Here is a 19949-nt window from a genome sequence, read left to right as displayed (position 1 = left end):
TATTTAGACTAGAATTTAAATTTGCGCGCGCAAGCGCGCGCCTCATATTTGTTTGATATATTTATGTGTCGTTTATGTATATTATATTCACTTTCAACCAATCATAATGAGAATAGTTATTTTCAACCAATCATATCACGAATAAATTAGTTTCACATACATTTCATCTCTATTTTAATATTAAGATTTTAATATTAAGAAAGATTGTAAAATATTTAACCTGTAGTTTTATTACCAGGTAAAATACAGCTAATTTATTAATTTTTGTGACCAATCTTTGTTTTTACATTAATTCTGTAAGTAAATATTATTATTTTAATGATATTATAAATTAACAGATTATTTTATCGGTCTCTTAAAATTTCTCCGAACTGATTTTATTTTATCTCGCAATGAGTTCTCAACTGTTTATCAATTGATAGTTATTCCATAAAATATAATTATAAAGTACTGCGTACTCTTAAATTTTAGTACTAATGTTTTTTTTTTCTCTATTTACAGTTACAAAATTCAATAAGTTTCTTTCATCAGTTTACTTCAATAAATACTTGCATAAATCATACTCGCTCATTTTGTACAAAATTTCTATTGTAAGTTTTTTTATTATCAATCATAATTTTAAGGCATGTAATACGCTAGCGAGGTATATCATTACGGTAAGGCTATTCGGACACTATCGTGACTACAGCGGTAATTTAGCGTGACTGGCACTTGAGATAAATTATCTGAAGAATTAGCGTTAGTATTAAATTATCTGAGCTTTTAGCGTGAACAGAAGCTTTTACATTATTTTAAACATAGAATATGTCTTTAACCATAGAGAAATATTAAACTTTTTAATTAAAAAAAGAAACAGTCAATTCATCCCAGGTTATGTTGATTGTTGTTGCATGACCTACATGACATTTATCCACCTATAGTGTGTTTAAATTTCAAATCACTTTTTCCCCCAGAATGTACCGTCATTTTTTCATCCGGGAAAATTAAAATAGAAAGTTCATTTTAATAAATATTAGAATTCATATTAAGATGGGTCAAACATTAGAGCATAAATAAAATTGATTTGAAGGTAGTAACACAGCGGTCCTCCAGATTACTCTGCGACTTCCTGTACTCTACTAAAATAATTTAACTTAAAAAAACTTTAATCACTTTAATCAACGTTGTTCACTCAGTACCAAGTGTACTCGATGATATCTCGACTCAATGATATATTTAATTAGAAGTGATGATGCGCTTTTAAGAATCTCTATTCAGTATTTTTTTATTTAATATTTTATTCGGCAAAAACAAAACCTGTACTTGAAATTTCTCGGCTGTGTGCCATCTGTACTCCAATAAAATAATTTAATAAATTAAAAAAAATTTTTATTTATTATTTATTATTTACAAATTATGTTTAATTGAGTAAAGTGACATCGAATAATGTTTGTAAAACAATATAGTTTTATTCTTTAAAAATGAAATGATTGATTTAACGTTTTTTTTTCTAATTTAAGTACCTGAGTTCAAAATAAACATATTATTAATTAAAAAAATATTGAATAGAGATTCTTAAAAGCCCGCTATCACTTCTAATATATTATTGAGTCGAGATATCATCGAGTACACTTGATACTAAGTGAACTTAACGTTGAATAAAGTTAGTATCGAGTAGTGAAAGAAGTTTGTAAAGTTTTTTTTTTTTAAGTTATTAAATTATTTTGGTGGAGTACAGGATGTCACAGAGTTAAGTAATCTGGAGGACAGCTGTGTTACTGCCGATTTGAAGATAGGTAAGCTAGGTTTTTTAATATGAAATGCTCTCTGATGTTGGGTGTCATAAGTCATATAGTGATAATTTTTATTTATAAATCGACCATCGATTTATGTGGTGAAAATATATCCAGATTATTTTTTTTATAGCATTGTATAGGACCTAAAACTTAAAAAATACAATAATTAGTAATTATTTAAAATAAAAATGCTGATATTAAAAAGTGTATAATAAAAAATTCACCACATACGAAGCTATATTAATGTTGAATTATCTATATCATCAATAACATGAGTTATTCATAATTTGATAAATTTTTTTTTTAAATAAACATTGTCACTTTAATAACTACTTTAATAATAATATTATAATAGTAATATAACGCGTTTCAGATGCCATAAAGGTATATATCGGTGAAAGGTACCAGTGAAAAGCCATATGGGCGTATAATAAAAATTCTATTTTTTTCTTCAAGTCCAAAAAACATTTTTAGTTAAAAAAAAAAATTTTTTTTGTATTTCTGCACATTGCATAAAAAAATACGTTGGTTACCAAAAAAAAATTTTTTCATACGCCCTTATGGCATCCGAAGTGGGTCCTAGGAACCATAAGGGCGTATAAAAAAATATTTTTTTTTTTTCAGAAATCAACATATTTTTGAATAAAACGTGCAGAATTGCAAAAAAAAATTTTCTCCGAACAACAAATTTTTTTGGAGCTAGAGAAAAAAACAGATTTTTTTTTTATTATATGCCCTTATGGTTCCCGGGTGCCATAAGGATATATAATTTTTATACTCCCTTATGAAATCTTTAACGCGATAAAATTTTACTGTGGTATACATTTGTAACAGTTATCTATTTATGTGAGAAAAATTTGTTTTAGAAAAAATTTATTATGGAAGTAATAACTGATGTTATAGTAGTGATATAAAAGATAACATTCTTATAGTTTCACTCATATAGCACGGCACCAATAGATAAATTGATAATTTAATGTCGATATATTATTCAACATTAAATTAAATTTATTCAAGTTGCGATTCACCTGTAGATTAATCGAATCTTAATATTAATGAAACTAAAATTTGTAATTATTAGAAATTTTTTAATAACTTTATCCCAATAAAATTATTATGAAAAAAATTTAATAAAAAAATTTCACATGTAAAAATTAACAAAAAATTATTAGTGAAAATGTTTAGAAGCATTTTTTTAGTGTAATTGATTTGTTATAAAAATTGTCAACTAACTTCAGCATCATTGATATTAGCTTCAAAGTAACTATAATAACTAATGATTTGCTTACCACACGTAGGACTGATAGATATTCATGATATTTTTATTTTAATTATTAACGTCCAGTGATAAATGTAATTTTCATTTAACAATTTTATTTGTTATTATTATTATCTAAGTCTGGTTGAACATCCGGGGCTCTGGCGTGAACCGCGTAAATCTCCGTAGCTCTAGCGTTAGCCGCGTGAATCTGCGTAGCCCTAGCGTTGCCGCGTGAATCGGCGGGGCTCTGGCGTGAACCGCGTGAATCTATTTAGCTCTAGCGTGAGTGAAGTATTTACAGCAGCAAGCGAATAAATAATTAAATTGAATACTATTTATCAACAATGGTAAGTTCCATGAGTGAGTATTTTTTTAAAAAACAAATATTTAATAGTTATGACGAGTTGAACACACTTGTGATGCGTTACAAAAAATGTGAAAAACAAAAACTTTTCAATCGAAATCGTATACCATTACGTGAAGACGATGAAAACAGTGAAGAAAATAGAAACAGGTTAATTTATAAAACAATAAGATATGAATGCAAATTCGGTAAAAATTATCACGGAAGTGAAGCTGAAGTTCGTCAAACTAAGTATGTTCAGTTGTTAATCTTTTAAAATTATCGATTGAAAAGAATTGAAAAGCTGTCGCTCTATGCATACTGTATATCTATAGATACAAACAAAAGAATTGAAATTATTGAAAACAATTCAAATTTTAAGATTTTTAATCCTTTTCAATCAATATTTATAAACAGTTATCTGTTTTTCACAATGATTTATAAGACCAAATTAATAACTGTTTGTTTTTTTAGCTCTTTTAAGCGTAACTGTCCATTTTTTATTTAAATTAATAAACCTCTGAATGCGCAAGTACTTCGGATTAGCACTTTAAATCTTGCACATAATCATCCAGGGACTGAGGTATCAATTAATTTAATTAATGATAAAATTGTATTTTGTTTTTTGCAATAGTTGTAAAATTTTTACATTTGATGTAGGAATATATCAAGCATATACCAGAAAACAGGAGATTAGATTGCGACCAAGAAAAAATGGTTCTTAATTTGCTTGAAATGAAAACGAATAAAACAAGTATTCAAAAAAAAATAAATGAAGAGTTTGATAAAATAATGACTAAAAAGGACATACATAATCTGGCCAAGAAACTTACTAATCCTGATGATGATACACTTTTAGTTGCTATAAATACATTAGAAAATGACTATCGTAAGTATGAAAAAATTTTTATAATCTATTATAAAAATCATGATAGCAAGTAATAAAACACCATTGATAGGTTCAGCTTGATCAAATGAAGAATGAAAATAGTTTTTTTTCAATACCTACACAGAGATAAAATTTTTCTGAAAGACAATAGACATCGTTGTGATAAAAATTTATATGTTGATAAGTTTCAAAAATTTAATTTCTCAGCTGAAGAAATAAAAATTTTTCCTTTAGTAAATTTTTTGTTGAAAAAAAGTTATTTTTTATTTCGGAAAAAACGATTTTAAATGAAAATTCGCAAGTTGTTTATCTAAAATTGTTTTTTGAAATAAAATTGTTGACCATTTTCAACAAATGCATTTTTTATAAAAGTAATACCTATTTTTTTTACAGAAATTTTTTTTTCTGAGTGTAAAATTTATAATTATAAATTAATTAATTACTTATAATTAATAATTTTTTACTAATTGCTGTTAAAAATATATATTTCGCAATAATTATTATTGAAAAAATACATTGTATTTATCTTTCGTTTTTTATATTATTTTTATAAGTTAATTGTAAAAAAATGTATTTTCAAGCGTCAAGAACATGTTTGCCAATAATTGATTAACGTGCATATATTTGGCAATAAAAACCGTCATGATAGTATAAATAAAAATTAAGTATAACAATATATGGTAATCAAACATGAATCAACTTTTTTTTATTTCTTTACAGTTGTTTGAAATTAATTTTTACTTTTCTTGTGATTGTACTCTTATTTAATTTTTTAAATTACTTATCAAATTATTTATTGGACTTATTTTACAACAGGTTTTTTTTTTTTGTAGATGCACAAGTTCAATTAGCAGTCGATGACAAAAATCAATTCAGAGGACTATATTTTTCAACTAGTGAGATGCGATTAAATATGTCCAAATATCATGAGATAGTGTTTGTTGATGGCATTTACAATCTATTTAAAAGAGGTTTCACTCTAATGTTGATTGTTGTTGAGGATGCATTTTTGGAGACCAAGATTGTAGGTGTAGGAATCTTGGCCAATGAACAAAGGGACACGTTGAGATGGTTCATCCAATGTTTTAAAAATGAGAACATAGAAGTAAGTTCTTTGATAAAATGCTTTATGACCGATAAAGATCTCACAGAACGTAGTGTTATTGCGGACCTTTTTCCTGGCGTACCGACGTATCTATGTTTATTTCATACATTACGTACGTTTGGACGAACAGTTTCAATCAAAGAGATGGGAATTTCTTCTGCTGAGTGCACAACGTCATTAGAACTTTTAGAGAAGCTAGCTAAAAGTACTAGCGAAATAACGTATAATTCTATTTATCAAGAATTTCAGCAAGCAGTTCCATCTAATGTTTTAGAATATTTTAATCTCAATTGGCATCCGATTAGAGCTGAGTGGACAAAATATAGTATGGTTCATTGCAACTTGGGTAATATGACAAATAATCGATTGGAGTCTCTAAACTCGAAAATCAAGTATGATTTAGACCGTTATAATTCTTTGGTGGTATTTATACATAGTTTTTTTTAATTGTTAAATTCTCGACAACATGAATTTAATTATAGAAGAGCTACCGAATTTTTAAAAGTACCCTCTACTTCAGTAAATTTTCTTACTGAAGATGAAAATAATCAATATCAGAATATTTTGTCGAAGCCTGTGTTTGATAAGCTTGTCGATGAAATAAAATGTTATTCATCAGTAAATTGGATAAATTAAGTAAATGGTGGATACTCTTGTTTATTTAATAATACTCAAATTAATGTAGATCCACTTCAATGTGAATGTACATTTTGGTCATCGATGATGCTACCCTGCAGACACATCATTGCTGTGCGCAAACTAAATAATTTGAGTTTGTTTGATTCAGCGTTGATTAATGAAAGATGGACTGCAGGTATGAAGAGGAAATTAAGTTCTATAGCAGATGATGAACACACTCCAACCAAAAAAAATCGAATTCAGGACTCTGTGACGAGAATTGTAACGCCTAAGAAGTTATCGATGCATCAAAAGCAGTCGAAATTGAAAGAATTAGCAAATGAAATTGTTTTTAGTGCAAGTAAATCCAGTCAAGCCATGTACGAGCACACAATGAAAATTCTTCAAATATTACAAACTGATTTGCGGCAGAACACTTATACTAATTTCAATATTAATAAAGTATCCGATATCAATAACAAGAACAACTGCATCCAAGATTCTTTATCAAGTATTAATCTTCCTTCGCCGATAAAATTTGTAGGTCGTCAGAGTGTTGCATCAACCAATATTATAATAAAAAAAAAATAAGTACTACTGATTCTCTGAATTTGATGTAAAATTTAATTCATATTAAATTTATTATAACTATATTTTATTTGAGTATTTATATGCTTTGATAGTATAATTGTTTTTTATTTGTTCACTAATAAAGTTTTATATTTGTATAGTATTTAGTTACTTCCTACAAATCTCGTAGAATTTATATGTATATATATTTTAAATGCAATAAATTAAAAATCAAGGAAATCAATGAAGAACTTCATTAGCTTCAAATTAATTTTTATCAAAAACTAATTATTTTTCCATGGAAATGGAAGAATATTTTATTTATTAAAAACAAAATAAAATCATTTTATAAAATTTATACCTTATAATAACATTTAATAAATAATAAATACTTAGTTATTATTTGGATGTTTCAATACATATTGAACAAAACCAATCAATATTGTCTTGAGACTTTTTCTTCAACTCACTTTTTGTCAAGTCTTGGCATTTTTTATGAAACCATGTCAAGCATAAGTCGCATCGGATAGAGTTTGAAGTTACTTTTTTTAAACAAATTTGACAAGTGTATAAATCAAAATTTTTTTTTTTTATTTATAGCTTGTTTCAAATTTTGAATTGCAGCCTTTTCAAAATACTCATAAATACAATGGAAGTTGACTTCATCGTCCATAAGAGAATCTGGTAACTCTTCGCGTATGTCAGCAGTTGTAATTTTATAAGATTTATCCATTATTGTATCCATTAAATCAGAAGTCTTAATAACCCACTTTATTATTATTTAAATTTGGAATTTAATGTCTAGGTTGATGAAAGCGGTTAGAGTAGCATTATGATTATTTTTATTTATTTTCTTAGAAGCTCTTCCAATCGGCAGCCCAATAGCTGACAAAACTTTACCTTTAGGACGGCCCCGGGGTTTTTTTTTAGCAATTTCAATTGTAGAAATTTCAACAATTTTGGAATCATCTACGTTGTTTGCTACGGTTTTACTGAGGACAGCAACAGCTACTGATTTTCTTGAAATTTTGTGCTCGGTAATTTCATCAGAAGATCCTTTAGCTGTTGTATCATCACTCGCTTCACGATTTTCATCAGATCCTCGATCTCTAATCTCAATAATTAATTCAAAATCTCCAGCTTGCTCTTTGGGAATTTCACCAGATGACCCTTCAGCTGGTATATCAACAGTAGCTTTAAGGCTTCTAGCTATTTTATTGAGATTTTCAACAATAGATCTACTACTCCTCTCCGTAATAGCTTCTAAATGTTCAGCTGCTTTTTCAGGATTTTCACCATTAGATCTTCGATGTGTAGTCTCAATAATCTCGCCAAAACCTCCAGCGGTTTCTTTAGGAATTTCACCGGATGATCCTTCAGCTGCAATATCAAAAACAACTTCTAGACTTTTAGTTGCTTCATCCAAATTTTTAATTACAGGTCTTTCAGCTCCCTCTTTGACAGTTTTAGTAGTAGGCCGTTCAGCTTCTTCACTGATACTTCCTGTATCAAGTAATCTAATTTCTTCATTGTTGACTTCAACAAGAGGCCTGTAAGCTATTGTACCACCAGCTTTCTCAATAGCTCCATCAACAGTGGGTATTAAATCATTAATTATTTCGATAGCTTCATCAAAAACAATACTATCGTTTGCATATAAAAATGGATAATTATCTATGTCATCAAGTATGCGAAGAAGTTTATCGGAATGGCTTTCGTTAGTCCGATTTTCCTCGGTAGTTTCAGGTGCTGTGGTTTCAGTGGGCTGAATAATATCATTTGGCTCAGGAGCAATCTAAAACATTACAATGTTTAATTTTTTTATCAGGATCAAAAAAAATTTTTTAACCACTATTTATTAAAAATATAATATTTAGATAAAAACTGTATTAAAATACGCATATTTTGATTAACCATCTGTTAATTAGACGTTACATGAACAAAATTTTATATGAACTATATTAAATTAAACTATAACTTAACCGAAATAAAAAATGATTAAGTGTAGAGAGCTATATTATATATTATTCAAATGTTTTGATAACATTAATTGTCATGGAGATTCTTACCGGTAAAACATGAGGTGGATGATTGTGCGACCAGTTACAATCAATCAGCTCTAAAGCATTTCCCAGTTGATTGATACGAAAAGAATAAAAGAATGGGCAATTGACCTTTTCGATCTATAAAAGTAAAAATAAATTTTATTAAATTTAAAAAGTAAATCGTTTTGTTCATGACACTAAAGTTAGCAGACGTCTAAAAATTTTTAATTTCTTTTATTAATTAAATTACAACGAAAATATTATTTCTAGAAAATTGCGCTTATAGTTTTTCAAGTGTTTTACTTGTGAAATTTTTTTTTTAATTGTTTAATTAAAATTAGTTCAATAAAAAATTTCTGTAAATTTTGAAATGTCGGCTAACTTCATTTTCATTTTTATTGATTATTTAAAATAATTCATCATTGCTATTCCAATGAAGATATAGCAATAAATATTATATTAAACGATATCTTACGTCGTTTTATGGTTAGATTTCCGTTTTGATACAAATTCACCAAAAAATTCGCATTTTTTATGGAATTTATAGTAAAATAAGGCTGGGTCCATAAATCTTTTTAACTTCGCAGCAGTAATAGTCTTGATGTCAAAGCCAGACAATTTAGTAGGATGTTCTTTGGCTTGCAATTTTTCACACCATTCTGTAAATTCGTGACGAGAATAGAATAATTTGCCCTTAGGCAAATATAAGTCATTCGGATTCATTTTGTTACGAAGAGCTCAAAAGCATAAAAAAGTTGTCCCTCTAAGCTCAGGGAGCTTAAATTAACACATAAATTATATTTTTGAGCTCGGAGAGTGCAGTTTTAAGCTCCTGATATAAAATTATCGGGAAGTTGCACGGATGGCCTTTAGAGTCTACCGTTTTTCTGATTTTTTTTTTTTTTTTTTTTTTTTATTAAAATATCAATAAAATCTTAGAAACTTTTGCAACCGCGAGAATACCTAGACTTGATGATAAAAAAATATAGAGTAGAAACCTAAAATGTGTAGTGGTTAGAATTAGTACTAACGTAGCTGAATAACCAATCAGATTGCAATATAACAGAATAAATAAAAAGTTACTATGGAAAATTTACTTCTTACTAGAAACTTAATTTGTGCTCTAATGGTATTGCGTTCTACATTACCATTGAAAATATATTTGATTTAAATTAAAGGTGTTCGTCAAATATGTCATCAGAAAAAAATTATGATTCGTTTAAATAAAAAATCATTGACCATTATTTAACAGAATAAAAACTAAAAGAATATAAGTAACTTGAAAAAGTTCTTAGAGCCAATATTTAATTTTTCATTCAAAAAATATGAAACAACTTTTATTCTGATTCATACATATATAACTTTTTAATTTTTACTAATTAACTTTGCTTCAAGTTAAAAACTAAATTTTTATATATACCTACCGTAAAATAAACCATTTAACAAAATTTCTTAACACTTGAAAATATAAACCAATAATAACTTATTACCCTGAAAAATTCAAATAAAAATATTCTTGTTAAAAAAAAGGGTAGACCTCTATAGCCATGAAAGTGATGACTTAAATAACCGATAACATAGGTTCCGATGACTTGAATTCCTATAGCCCAGATTCCGATTACCAAGATTCCGATAGCCAAGATTTTTAATTACCAAGATTCCGATAGCCAAGATTTTTGATTGGATATAATCCCATTAACCCAGAATCCCGATGGAGTAAAATTCCAAATGCATCTGTGAAAAAATTTTTATTCAGATAGGTGGCGCTATTTTATTGCAGCTCATATTTTCCATAATACTTTAAGACTGTTTACATCAAACGACAGCACATTATAAGGAGTAATTTAAAAAATTTTTAAAGTTTTAAAATTTTGATTCTAATTCCGTATAGAACTAGTTATATTTGTAATTAATTAATTAATTAATTTTAAATAATTAAATAGAAAGGTATAACACCAAATTAATAATGAATTTTTTTATTTTAAGATTTTTTAATTATTTTAATATAAAAACTAATCACTCAAAATTTATAAAATTTTATTTTTCAAATATACCATAGCTACTATTAACATTTTTATTTTTTTAATTAGTTCATAAAATAACTAATAATAAAATATTATTTTTTTAATTTCATCCAAAAACACCTGATGATAAAAAAATATCAATCTAAAATTTTATCTTAATAATTAAACTGGAGGTCACTAGAATTCATTATTAAAATATAATAAAAATAAAAATAATTAATAAAAACTATTCTAAACAGGCCATTTACGACCAATGATTCGTCGAGGGCCTCCCAGGTATATTGTACGAGCAATTCTTCGTAATTTGGCTCATCGTCGAGCTCCAACGACCCAATCGGCAGCCCACAAGTCACGCAATGCCCAGGCTTAACCGTATCGCAGTGCTGGAGTTGCATAATTTCGACGCTAAAAATCCAGGTGCACCAGCTGGACCAACTAACAGACAACGACGTAAGCATTACGTACGTAAAAACCGAGGCAAAAAGCAAAGAGGAGCAGTGAAGGGTGTAAGTAACAATTCCAGGTTCACCAGTTAAGCCAGTGGTGTTATACTGACAGGGACTGAGCCGGCTGTGATTCCTGTCCACTCAGACGATAACCTCCCTTATGATCATTACCTCCGAGATATCAATATTCAGCCTGGGTCAATTGTTAAGCGACTGTACCGCGGACTCGCTAAAGGCCAAGAGTCAGTCGACATTCCGGCAAAGGGACACTCCTCCGAGCAAGTTGATAGTTACGAGAGCACTTGAAATTGGAAGAAGCGCATTTATCAGCACCACTTGCAGTAAATTTAGTCTCTTCTCTGCTTAACGATCGCCCGCACTCCTCTCAGACTGTCAAGGGAGTCTCTACAGCGGAAAAATCCATTATTATTATTACTGTTTTTATTATAAGTATATAATTTTTAATAAATACAATATATGAAGTTAGTTAAATAATTTCTCCGGAAGCGCTAATTTTGTAATATTATAAAAAATTTGTTTTTTCAGTGAAATATAAATTAGAATAAATTTCAACATACTGAAAAATATATTGATTGAAAATGTATAAAAATATTGAATAAAATTTTTTCAATAATAATTATTTATCATAACTGTCATGATAAAAATTGAGTTATATTTTATTGTAACAAATTAAGTCATGTAAAGTTTTAATTTCAGTGACCGTAGCACTCACTTTATAATATTTTATTTTATTGAACAAAAATATTATTTTTATAAAATTACATTTGTTATTTTTGTAAATTCTAAATGTAAATTTTTTTGTTACAATTTATTTGTTATAAAATTATTAAAATTATCAAATATATATTAAAAAATTTTTCATACATTAGCCGAGTTTTAATAATTTTTTAAAAATTTTTATTAATTGAATTAAATCGAAAAAATTTTTTTCAAAAGCTTGAAGAGCTCGAAAAACGTCATAAATGCAATTTTAAGTGCCTAGGTATGGAATTAGTGGGAAGTTGTAGAAATGGTCTTCATCAGGGTCAACTGTTTTCCTAATTTTTTTTTTTCTTTTTTATTAACATAAAAAATAGAAGGAAGCTCTATGATATTTTTTTATTTTTTTTTCTAATATTACATTTAAAAACCAAAAAAATTAGAAGTAATAAAGCTTTAATTTCGTTAATGTTTGACCAACCTAGATCATTTTTAAATAACTATTTAAAGCATTGTATCTGGATTTCTCCATTATTAAATTTTTCTAATAGTAGCTATGGTATATTTGAAAAATAAAATTTTATAAATTTTGAGTGATTAGTTTTTATATTAAAATAATTAAAAATCTTAACATAAAAAAATTCATTATTAATTTGGTGTTATACCTTTCTATTTAATTATTTAAAATTAATTAATTAATTAATTACAAATATAATTAGTTCTATACGGAATTAGAATCAAAATTTTAAAACTTTAAAAATTTTTTAAATTACTCCTTATAATGTGCTGTCGTTTGATGTAAACAGTCTTAAAGTATTATGGAAAATATGAGCTGCAATAAAATAGCGCCACCTATCTGAATAAAAATTTTTTCACAGATGCATTTGGAATTTTACTCCATCGGGATTCTGGGTTAATGGGATTATATCCAATCAAAAATCTTGGCTATCGGAATCTTGGTAATTAAAAATCTTGGCTATCGGAATCTTGGTAATTAAAAATCTTGGCTATCGGAATCTTGGTAATTAAAAATCTTGGCTATCGGAATCTTGGTAATCGGAATCTGGGCTATAGGAATTCAAGTCATCGGAACCTATGTTATCGGTTATTTAAGTCATCACTTTCATGGCTATAGAGGTCTACCCAAAAAAAATAAGGAGAATTCACATTAAGAAATATAGAATATAGAAACAGTTTAGACACAACGAGCTGAATTTTTAGTGTGTTATTAATCGAAATTAATTCTGTATGAAATAACAAACATAAAATTTTTTTTTGACAAAGATTTTGAAAAATTACTTTTAAAAAATAGGACTCTCAACGTGTAATAAATAGTTAATATTAGCCGAATATATTTATTTTTTATAATCTAATCGAACACATGAAATATAAGGAAACGAAAAACTTTCATCTGTATAAATAATTTCTCACAGATTATTTTAAGATAAAAAAAAAAAAAAAAAAGATTCAAAGTCCGGTTTTCAATAATTAATTGCTCAAAATTTTTTTTTCGATTTTTTTTTCACATATCCAAGCGGCACAAATTTTTTTTTTATGCATGTTTTGTTGAATTTAAGTTGAGGATTATTTATTTCTAATTTTTTGTTGAGTAAAATCTATTAGAAAGTTAACATTTTTTTTGTTACGCTTGGGTATAATTAATGTCATTTGATATTAATGACATTAAAAATTTAGCTTTCCACTATATTGTTTTAAAATTTGATCTATCTTAATTTCAATCCTTTTTACTTTTAATAATATTAATTTTGAATTTGAATTTTCGCGGGTAAAAGAAAAAGATGGTGGTTGCGTCCGAGAGTGATCGCTTGATGTGACACTGTGGTGTCACTTCATTATTTACACCGAGCATACGACGTTGTATATAGGGATGCACGATTCCAAAAGAAAAATCGATCTCGAGAATCGCGATAAATTTTATCGAAAGAATTGATCCTTGATAAAATCGAGTGTGAAAGAATCGATCCACTGATAATCGATCGTTTGAATGAAGGCGTAATTTTCAAGTTTAAAGAATTCCATATCATTATAATGAACTAATTTAAAAATTAATATGGCTTATACTAATGCATTTTCAATTATTAAAATAGACATTTCTTCTAGATTGAAAATAATATTTTATTGCACTTAATAAAAGTGAATTATAATTTTTTTACTAAATGCTTTCTAATATTTAAATGAGTTAATTAATTATTAATTAAATTGATTTAATTAAATATTAATACTGCTATTAAATATTAATCAAATAAAAAGTATTATTAGTTAAATGAATATTTTAATAAAAAAATAAATATTTTTTTCTAGTTTCAAAAAGAATAATAAAATTATTAAAAGAAAGTAAAATTAAGTTTTTCTTATTAGAAATACCATTCCGCTGTTGGTAGGGATTTAAGGAACAATATTTGCTGTAAATAGTCAGCACTTAATCGATTTCTGATAGCATTGGCAATATGACTAGCAATAGAAAAAAGTCTTTCACACGGGACAAAAGTTGCAGGAATCGTGAGGTGTTCTAAGGCTATCGATGATAAAACTGGTGCAGATTTTTTTTCTCGGTTCAAAACTCAATTGCGTTTTCATCTTCTTGAGAAGGACTATCGATAAATTTTTTTCTAATACGATTATAAAAATTTTCAATGACACAGAATTTATTAGATATTTCACCTTATTTGTATTTTATTTATATAGTAAATGAGTTAAAAAATTACACTTGTTGATTTGAATAATTTCTATAAGTGGGATTTTTTCTCATTTTAACTGCTACAATTAATTTGTTATAATATTTAAAAAAAATTTTATCTCAATTTTAGAATTAAGTTTTTAAATTACTTAAAAAATACTTTCTTTCAAAATTCCCGGTCATCGTCGCCATTTTATTTTTAGACGATCGAGTCCGACTCTGAAGAATCGATATGTCGATTCAACTTGCTCTGAAGAATCGATCTAAATAATCGAATCGACAACAGGAAAAGATCGATTCTAGTAAGAATCGATTTTGAATCGTGCATCTCTAGTTGTATATTTTTTGTCTGATGTAACATAACAAAAAATCATGCAATCTTGTTATAAGGTTATTTGTAGTGAAAATTAAAAATATATGTTACGTTGGTTTTAATAATTACTATATACAATTACGTCCTCAATAAAATTTATGCAAATAATTGTAAAAAACAAATCATATTGATTATTAAAAGAAAATTTCCAGCTGAAATCCAAATAAAAGCTTCCATTCACGCTAAAGTCCATCAGATAAAAGCTCACAGTTCAGATAATATTACATTCACGCTAAATGTCTAATACTCCAAATTATCTTAGATTATAATTCACGCTAAGTACCCGCTAAATACACGCCGGCTAGTGTCCGATTATCCTCAGCCATATCATTAGATAAACTGTTGCATACAATACATACAATATTAAATATTAATTTGTTGTTTATCGGAAGCTAATCAATTTTTTTAAGCAAAAATGGATGACAAATTAATATCAAAATATAGAAGTTTAAATACTTCTAATTCATCACAAAGATCAAGTCAGCCGACTAATATAATTAAGTTTGTAAATTTTATAAATTATAACGATAAATTTACAATAATTGATAACATTTTTTCTTTTAATTTTCTTAAATTAATTTCAGTAATACATTATCTTGGAAATATTCAGAAAAAGAATTTTTCAATCAAATTTTTGAGTGGAATCCCGCATGGCTTGTTGACAAAAAATATGAAGAAGTACCTCCGCCCATAATTGACTCTATACAAATGGAACCCACTCAATTACTATATTCGGATCACGAATCTTATCGAAAAACTATGCTACCGTTTGCCGTCCATGAATTTTGGTATCAGTTGAGAAATGATTTTATTGAAGAGAGGAAACAAGAAAAGTATTAAAATAAATATAAATAACTATAAAAAATATCAGGATCACGGGTATTTGTTATTTATTCATCTGAAATTGAACCGTATTAAAATGAATAAATAACTATCCATTAATTCAGAAAATATACTCAATATTTATAATTTACAGACTCAAAAAAATAACTGCAAGTATAATTCAAAGGTCTTACAGTTCTATAGTGCTTGATAACCCAACTAAAAAATTTATCAGTTTGCAATTAATAACAACGGTACGATACACTAAATATCTTAAGGACTTATATCCCAGTAGAGGTGATTTAGTCATGGTAACAAACAGAAAAAAACCAGCTCCAGAGTTTGGATTTGTGGATGACGTATCAAGAACTGGTGGTAATTAATTTTTACTTGTAATTACAATTCTTATGAATCTAATTTATTAAATTTTTTAGGAAAAACCGAGGGACTTATGACATTAAATTATCGTTTGATAACTAGATTTACTTCATTGCACGGTTTACCAGATCAGCTGTCATTGACAACAGCTGGATGGATTTTGTCTTATTTGACGACTTTAGAGTCTTTGGATAGCATTCCTCAATCAATACTGTGTGATTCAATTTTAGAGCCGCATCCTGAGGCGTACAAATTATTTTCAGCAACAGAGATTCTTTCACCAATAACAAAGGTATAAAATTTTTTTTCATCTTTTATCAATCTAGTGATGTATTTATTTCTACAATCATAGGAAAGCTTAAACGAGAAGCAGACGGAAATAATGTCAAGAGTAATAGCTACAATCCAAGAACCCACCGCTGGAATATGTTTAATCCAGGGACCTCCAGGGACTGGAAAATCCATTTGTATTAAAAATATTATTGCGAATGCATTGAAAACAAATAGTGCATCACGATTATTAGTGTGTGCACCATCAAATAAAGCGATCGATGAATTAGTTATAAAACTGCTTGATATACAACCGGCAATGCAAGGTATGTATATTAATTTAAAAGTTATATTACAAAAACTAATTTGGTTTTATATTTAATAAATTAGAACAAAGTGTTCCATTTTTTATTGTACGTGTGGGTAGAGAAGAAAAAATGCATAAAAAAGTACTTCCTGTATCGTTGCAGATGATTGGGCGTGATTGGAAGGTACACAGTTACGTAGTGACTGCAAGGTTGCTAGTTACTAATAATTGAATATTAATTTTTTTTCATAATGCTTGAATTGGTCATCATTTGAGAATACACTTCAATACTTTTCTATTTATTGCAGAAACATCCTGTTCACAACAAACTCAATATGAATACGTATCAGATTGAGGAAGAAATTTTAAAAAAGGCAAATATTATTGCTTGTACTTTGTCGTCATGTTATACGAATTATAAAATGAAGAGTGTGTTTGGGTAAGGTTAATTTTTATTTTAACACGTTCTTCCTTTTTTGGTTTTTATACCAACAATGATTATTTTTAGAAATGGCGCTCTACAAATTCCATTTTGCATCATCGATGAAGCAGCTCAAGCCACTGAATTATTAACATTAGTACCGACGTTGTTGAGGATAAAAAGATTGATTTTGGTTGGAGATCCACAACAATTACCACCAACTATTTTATCCAACGTATTTATGATAGTTTTTTATTAAAAAAAAAAAAAAAATTCTATTTAATTAACCGCTTTGTTATTTTATTTTTTTTAGAAAGCAAAGGAATATGGATACGACTCGTCGCTTTTTGCGAGGGCACAACTTATTTTTCAACATGAATTAGAAAACCCTATTGTTATGCTGGATACGCAATACAGAATGTTGGATACGATTGCACAATGGCCCAATCGTTATTTCTACGGAGGACTTTTAAAAAATGCGGCACTTGTAGCTCCATTAGATTTCTGTAATTATAAAGTATTCAATCATTCGTTTTCACAAAAAGATGATGGCAGGTCAAATCTTAATGAAGCTATACTGGTGGCCAATTTAATTCATGCTTTGAGAGAAAAAAGTAATTTGATTAACTCAGAGAAAAAAATTACTATTGGCGTGATTACACCGTATCAAAATCAACGTAAACTTATTAATTCAATAATAAAAAAACTGTAAGTAATTTTTTTTACATATCTGCTAGTGTAAATAAATTAGTGTAAAAAAAAAAATACTATTTATGTTTACTCTAGTGACCAGAAAAAGGAACAACCCATAGAAATGAAAATTAAAAAACGTTCTGATAAAGATGAAGATGATGTTGATGGTATTTCTGATGTTGAAGGTAATTCTGATAAAAATTATAAAACAGAGAATTCTGAAAAAAAAAATATCGATGCCAAAAACAACGAAGAAATTGATGAAGAAGACTGTAAAGAAAATAGTAGCAGTAAAGATAGTTCAGATAGTTCAGATGAGGACGAAAATATCAATGTTGATATACACAACTGTGGTTCAACAATTATTTCAGAAGCTGCTAAGCTGGAAATGAAAAAGAAAATTGAAAAACAAAAGAAAGATAGAAGAGCTCAGAAAAAAAAAAAATAACAAAAGTGATGGGAAGAAAAAAAATGAGGCTCCTAATCAAAAAAAAATTGAAGTCAACACGGTAGATAGTTTTCAAGGGTCTGAGTGTGATATAATTGTGTTGTCATGTGTTCGCAGCGAAGGAATTGGATTTGTTAAAGATCCCAATAGACTTAACGTTAGTCTAACGCGCGCGAAACACAGCTTAATACTATGTGGTAACTTTAACGCTTTTAGGGTAAGATTTTTCATCTGATTTGTTTTATATTTTTTTTTTTTATGATATAATTTAAAATTTTTCTTACTTGGTTGTTTTTATTTCAGCGTAATGAAATGTGGCAAGATTTATTGGATGATGCACATGAACGAGGTGTCTACTTCAATCTTACCGAAGGAGAAGAATTAAAATCACTTATTGATCACGTTATTATTAATCACAAACAATAATAACCTTTAATGTACTGTGTTTAGATTTGAAAGACATTTTTTTATTATTATTATTATTATTATTATTATTATTATTATTATTTTGTTATTAAATGCTCAGGGGGGTTATCCCCGGGTCCGATTCTCCGAGGGCCCAACCTTAGCTCCATCCGTTACTGCTGGACCACTCTTTAAAAAATAATTTTTTTAATACACAATAATGAAAGAAGATAATTATTTGATAGAGATGGATAATTTTCAAGTTTCAATTTTTATTCTTTAATGAAAGTTAATTTTAATAAACTATGAATATTTTTTTAAGTAACTCGTACTTTGATAATAAAAGTACAAAAGTTATTTAGAATTTGAACATAAATTTTATTAATTATAAATTAACATAAATTCATCTAATTATATTAAAATAAAATTAGCGTTATTAATTCGACATTTAAATAAATCAATTTTATAATAAAAATTTTTGTAATGTGAAAAATTGAATACCCAAATTTTGTAAAAAACTACTCCGGGACCGCTACCTGATTCAGTTCCTTCTACATATCGGTCCTGTAGATTTTGTCCAAAAGTATGTTTTCTAATGTTTAGTCGAACCCCCGGGTAATACCATTGAGGAACGTTTGAATAGTTTACAATTATAATTTGATATAAATCAAACTTGAAAAAAAATTTATTTGTATTACCTATTAACTTCTGTATAAAATATTATAAGTATTCATTCACGTAAATAAAATATGTCATACCTGAGAAGATGATGGAGAAATTAACAGAGAACAAAGTAGAAATATTATCGTAAGCGTTTGGTATTTCATGATTTAAAAACAACTGTTTTTAACTTAATTATATAAAAACAAAAAATGTTGTCATCTGTTTATTGTAAAATTACGTTCTTATATACAGAAAAATCTTCTGATAAAAAACTCATTAAATAGAATTTATATTAAAAAATAACATAAAATTGATCGTTTTAATTATTAATTCGTAATAATTAGATTTAATTTTTATGTTGAAAATTTTTTAAAGCTGGTTATAAAATAAGAAAGATACTTAAAATTATATTAATGATTTTTTTATGTCCATATTGTCCGGTAATAAGTTGAATTATCGCCAAATTTAATAACTAATAAAAACTATTTATATTTTAAAATAAAATCGACTTCTGAGGTATTTTTAATAAACCAAAAATATATGATAATAAAATTAGCCGATGTTAAATAATTTTTAATTAAAATAGTTAACAACAAATTAAAATAAAACTACTTAACCGTAGTTCAGCTAATAAAATAATTAAATTAAGAAGAGAATTTAATCCAGCGACGTCTT

General features: G+C 27.3%; 3 protein-coding genes across 14 annotated transcripts; 2 read left to right on the top strand and 1 right to left on the bottom strand.

Moving 5' to 3' along the window:
- The first annotated feature begins 196 nt into the window (after nt 1-196).
- LOC141536038 (putative helicase senataxin) lies at nt 197-19375 on the top strand. Of its 10 annotated transcripts, none has more exons than XM_074256253.1 (12): nt 197-296; nt 502-590; nt 15452-15700; nt 15844-16064; nt 16124-16359; nt 16420-16663; nt 16728-16828; nt 16953-17083; nt 17153-17300; nt 17379-17773; nt 17852-18423; nt 18510-19375. In XM_074256253.1, the coding sequence occupies exons 3-11, from the start codon at nt 15576-15578 to the stop codon at nt 18204-18206; spliced, it is 1956 nt and encodes a 651-aa protein (XP_074112354.1). In that variant the 5' UTR covers nt 197-296; nt 502-590; nt 15452-15575; the 3' UTR covers nt 18207-18423; nt 18510-19375. The 10 variants fall into 10 exon arrangements, 6 of the variants coding, with proteins under 6 accessions (XP_074112354.1, XP_074112353.1, XP_074112352.1 ...); XM_074256252.1 differs by lacking the exons at nt 197-296; nt 502-590 and adding exons at nt 1182-1642; nt 1718-1775; XM_074256251.1 differs by lacking the exons at nt 197-296; nt 502-590 and adding an exon at nt 1182-1775.
- LOC141536039 (uncharacterized) lies at nt 1813-6752 on the top strand. 3 transcript variants are annotated; one of them, XM_074256258.1, is made up of 4 exons: nt 1813-3631; nt 3854-3962; nt 4040-4268; nt 5102-6752. In XM_074256258.1, exons 3-4 carry the CDS (start codon nt 4094-4096, stop codon nt 5818-5820), a joined length of 894 nt encoding a protein of 297 aa, XP_074112359.1. In that variant the 5' UTR covers nt 1813-3631; nt 3854-3962; nt 4040-4093; the 3' UTR covers nt 5821-6752. The 3 variants fall into 3 exon arrangements, with proteins under 3 accessions (XP_074112359.1, XP_074112358.1, XP_074112357.1); XM_074256257.1 differs by having other exon boundaries at nt 1813-3962; XM_074256256.1 differs by having other exon boundaries at nt 1813-4268.
- On the bottom strand, nt 7023-11025 carry LOC141536379 (uncharacterized). The gene is made up of 3 exons (XM_074256857.1): nt 10879-11025; nt 8631-8744; nt 7023-8356 (listed from the first exon to the last, which is right to left on the bottom strand). Exons 1-3 carry the CDS (start codon nt 11023-11025, stop codon nt 7343-7345), a joined length of 1275 nt encoding a protein of 424 aa, XP_074112958.1. The 3' UTR covers nt 7023-7342.
- Nucleotides 19376-19949: the final 574 nt, after the last annotated feature.

Source organism: Cotesia typhae, unplaced genomic scaffold (assembly GCF_013202065.1).
Source record: "Cotesia typhae breed Kobodo isofemale line unplaced genomic scaffold, CoteBio_Ctyphae scaffold_152, whole genome shotgun sequence".
NCBI lineage: Eukaryota > Metazoa > Arthropoda > Insecta > Hymenoptera > Braconidae > Cotesia > Cotesia typhae.
Note: the sequence above shows the minus strand (reverse complement) of the source record. Positions and strands in the feature narration are given on the sequence as shown.

Coding starts and splice junctions, on each gene's coding strand:
- LOC141536038 (XM_074256250.1), top strand. CDS start 15,283: ATGGATGACAAATTAATATCAAAATATAGAAGTTTAAATACTTCTAAT. Junction 15,701..15,843: donor GAAGAGAGGAAACAAGAAAA/GTATTAAAATAA, acceptor TATAATTTACAG/ACTCAAAAAAATAACTGCAA. Junction 16,360..16,419: donor TTCTTTCACCAATAACAAAG/GTATAAAATTTT, acceptor CTACAATCATAG/GAAAGCTTAAACGAGAAGCA.
- LOC141536379 (XM_074256857.1), bottom strand. CDS start 11,025: ATGCAACTCCAGCACTGCGATACGGTTAAGCCTGGGCATTGCGTGACT. Junction 8,745..10,878: donor CCCTCGACGAATCATTGGTC/GTAAATGGCCTG, acceptor TTACTTTTATAG/ATCGAAAAGGTCAATTGCCC. Junction 8,357..8,630: donor ATCCACCTCATGTTTTACCG/GTAAGAATCTCC, acceptor GTAATGTTTTAG/ATTGCTCCTGAGCCAAATGA.
- LOC141536039 (XM_074256258.1), top strand. CDS start 4,094: ATGGTTCTTAATTTGCTTGAAATGAAAACGAATAAAACAAGTATTCAA. Junction 4,269..5,101: donor TACATTAGAAAATGACTATC/GTAAGTATGAAA, acceptor TTTTTTTTGTAG/ATGCACAAGTTCAATTAGCA.